This window comes from Microtus oregoni, unplaced genomic scaffold, assembly GCF_018167655.1.
Source record: "Microtus oregoni isolate MIOR12 unplaced genomic scaffold, Mior012 000026F_ref0000081, whole genome shotgun sequence".
Classification (NCBI taxonomy): domain Eukaryota; kingdom Metazoa; phylum Chordata; class Mammalia; order Rodentia; family Cricetidae; genus Microtus; species Microtus oregoni.
Window position 1 is genome coordinate 662022 of NW_024543085.1, and position 3349 is coordinate 665370.

A 3349-nucleotide genomic window follows, 5' to 3' on the forward strand; every position below is an offset into this window, starting at 1 on the left:
TTCAGAGGTCATTCCCAGCTACACGGTGTCATGCTTCAGCACTTGAGTCCCATCACTGGGAGAATGGACTCCTACAAGCTTTACTCTGACCTCCGCAAGCATGCCTCTTGACCTCCTCCCCGGCCTACCACCCTTAACCCCCATCCCACCACACACATGTACACACAAAATAAATAATAAAATCGTGACAGAAACAAAAATGAAGTTCTAAAACAGGAAGAAAAAAACCAATAACTCAAAAAAGGAAAATAATTTTACAAAAAGAGACTGGGAAATGAGCAGGTAGAATACAGGGCCAAGCAGGAGACGCGTTCAAGGTAAGATGAACAAAATACAGTTAGTTAGCCTGAGCATCCCAGCCTGCTTATCACAGCATGTGAATCCGAGCGTTAGGGCGCCACATTACAGGGAGGCCACAGCTGCCAGCTGTGCTCACCTGATCCCCACTGCAGAGTCCAAGTTTCTGACCGACTTGTCTACTGATTTCAGCCACATTGTCGCTGTGATCGCTGAAATGTCTGCCTTCCACCCAGCTCAGGTAGGTGGGCTGGTGATCCCAGGTTACTTCTATAGCTTGATTCTATTTATCCAAACAATAGGAAAGAAAAAGGGGTTAGTTCTTATGATACTCTCCCCAGATTCTGACAAGCAACCAAAAACAGTGCTGTAGACAGTCAACTACTCTTTATTCACATTTATCATGGAAAAAAAAAAAAACTATGACCATCTGGAACATCCACTAGCGGTGATGCTGGGCTCAAAGACGAGAGTCCCATAGTCTCAATGGCCTAATTTAAGCAATTCAAAATACCATAGGGAGCTGATAACTTACACAGATTTTCAGTATGTATGTGTTTAAATTAATAATTTAAAAAGAAAATAACATACATTCAGGCAAAATGATCATACACAAAATAAAATAAAAATGTTAAAATATATAACAACAAGCCAGACGGTGGTGGTACACGCCTTTAATCCCAGCACTCGGGAGGCAGAGGCAGGAGGATCTCTGTGAGTTCGAGGCCAGCCTGGTCTAGAAGAGCTAGTTCCAGGACAGGCTCTAAAGCTACAGAGAAATCCTGTCTCGGGAAAAAAGGCAAACATCAAACTCTCATTTACACTAAATTTCAGTACTTTATCTTTCTTTTAACAATACCAATTGCAAAGAATACTAGAGTACCTTCTGAGGCAAGATGACACTCAAATGCTCTTTAATAAACTTGTATACACAAGAAAGTCACCGCTAGCCAGTCCTCAGGGTGCACTCTGGAGGCGGGCAGATCTCTGAGTTCAAGGCCTGGCTAGCCTGGTCTACGTACAGAACAAGCTCCAGGACAGTCAGAAAGACACAGAGAAACCCTGTCTCGGAGAAAGTCACTGTGGAACCTTTAGTAGCGTAATTTTCTCACAATTTCCAAACAATGATCCAACTGTTTTTGCTGACAGAGATCATTCAACTAAGTACAATTTGATAAAGGAAAATAAAGCCCCAGTTTGGAGTCATTATGTAGGTTATAAGAGCAGAGGTCAAGGACTGTTGTTATGGGGTTTCATAAGCTCAGCAACTCAGTCCCCTTATTTCATAGGAAACCTTTAAAACCAGTGACACTGCAGGAGGAAATATGAATTCTGAAATATCTAAAACATCGACGAGGCCCCTGCCCTCCAAGGGAGAAAAAAAGAAAAAAAATCAATCTGAGCAAACAAGAAAGACATCTTAATCATTTTATTTGGCCAAAATGTAGTTACTAGTCAGGTGGTGGTGGCTCATGTCTTTAATCCCAGCACTAGGGAGGCAGAGGCAGGTGGATCTCTATGAGTTTGAGGGCAACCTGGTCTACAGAGTGAGTTCCAGGACAGCCAAGGGCTGTTACACAGAGAAACTCTGTCTCAAAAAAAAAAAAAAAATTAAAAAAAAAGACAAAGGGGTAATGAGACAAGCTGGAACTTGTGTGATTGATTTCCTTCTCCCACAAAGAAAACAAATCAGACAGTTAAAAACTGTCTATTTGGGGCTGTAGAGATGGCTCAGAGGTTAAGAGCACTGACTGCTCTTCCAGAGGTCCTGAGTTCAATTCCCAGCAACCACATGGTGGCTCACAACCATCTGTAATGAGACCTGGCGCCCCCTTCTGGCTTGCAGGCACACGTGGAAGGAATGCTATACACATAATATAATAAATAAACAGATATTAAAAAAAAACAAAAAAAACCTGTCTATTTGGTGAAGACAAACTAATTAACAAGAATGATTCTGATGAAATTGGTATGTTTTCATAGGTGGGTTTTAAAAGCAAGATAGAAGTAGCTAAGGAGGAAAGAAAGGTGGGCTAATTGAAGTCATTTCAAACTCTTGGATATTTCTTTTATGATCTAGTAGTCAGGTATCATGCATCTAGGATTTTAAGAGATTACAAATATTCTAATTTTCGTCCCCATGAACACACTCAAACCAGAGAACATATCTGCACTCACTCTTTGTTAAGAAAACCTGGATGCTGTATTTCCGCAGATGGTTATAACGTTGAAACACCATAATGACAGCGTCCAGACAGTGATAGTTGGGGGAGATCCACTTGGATCCTGGTTACCACGTGAAGGTGTGAGATGGGAACAATTCCATCGCCTTCTCTTCCCTTCCCTGCACACCCTTGCAGTGTTCGAAGCCCTCCTACGGAGGGAGAGCTGTCACCTTATTAACCTTCTGCATAAATTGACAACCTCGTAATCTACAAATCAAATCTGCCACTCGAGGCCTCTATGGCAGCACTGGCAACTCGAGGGCAGGACAATACTCTAATAACCATGGAAGAGCGCTCTAGAGCTTTTCAACCTAGAGTTAGAACTGCTTCCGAACGCCAAGGCAGAACCCGAGCATATTCAGTTTGGTTTGACCCAGCTAAAGAGGCGGACTAGGAAATCCTAGCCGCGGTCACGCCGTGCCCGCAGGGGGCTCGAGAGGCGGGGAAGGTGTCAGCCGACCCCACACGAGCGCGTTACCTGCAGCAGGTACAGCTGGGCCACGAGGCGCCGCGGCAGATGGAGGAAGCAGTCCCGAGCGTTCGTGAAGGCCACCGTCACTACCGCCCCGCCAGACCCCGCACCCGCCAAACGCTCGCTGCTCCACATCGTCCCGGCGCAACTCGCCCAGCTCACCCCAGGCAGAGTCCGCCCCCTTCCCCGGAAGGCCAGGGCGGCGGAGCCCGAGAACATCGATCGGCCCCTCCCTCCTCCGAGCCTCTAGGGGGCGGCACACTGCAGACCGAATTCTCGCTCTCAGGAGACGACGGTCCAGACAATCTAAGCACGCTCGGCCCATTCTGCTCTCTTATTGGACACAGAGGAGCGC

The 3349-nt window shown here is 45.7% G+C and overlaps 1 protein-coding gene across 5 annotated transcripts in view; it reads right to left on the reverse strand.

Annotated features, from left to right (window-relative positions):
• The window catches only part of Pex1 (peroxisomal biogenesis factor 1), a 39361-nt gene extending 36200 nt beyond the window's left edge, over positions 1–3161 (reverse strand). For 4 of the 5 annotated variants that reach the window (XM_041675357.1, XM_041675353.1, XM_041675352.1 and 1 more), the window contains exons 1-2: positions 3001–3161; positions 437–580 (exon numbers count right to left, since the gene is read on the reverse strand). In XM_041675357.1, coding sequence (XP_041531291.1) covers positions 437–580; positions 3001–3129 — 273 coding nt within the window. In that variant the 5' untranslated portion in view covers positions 3130–3161. Of the gene's footprint in view, positions 1–436; positions 581–3000 lie in introns of those variants that run through there. The other variant, XM_041675355.1, reaches the window with a different exon arrangement.
• Between the last annotated feature and the right edge of the window lie 188 nt (positions 3162–3349).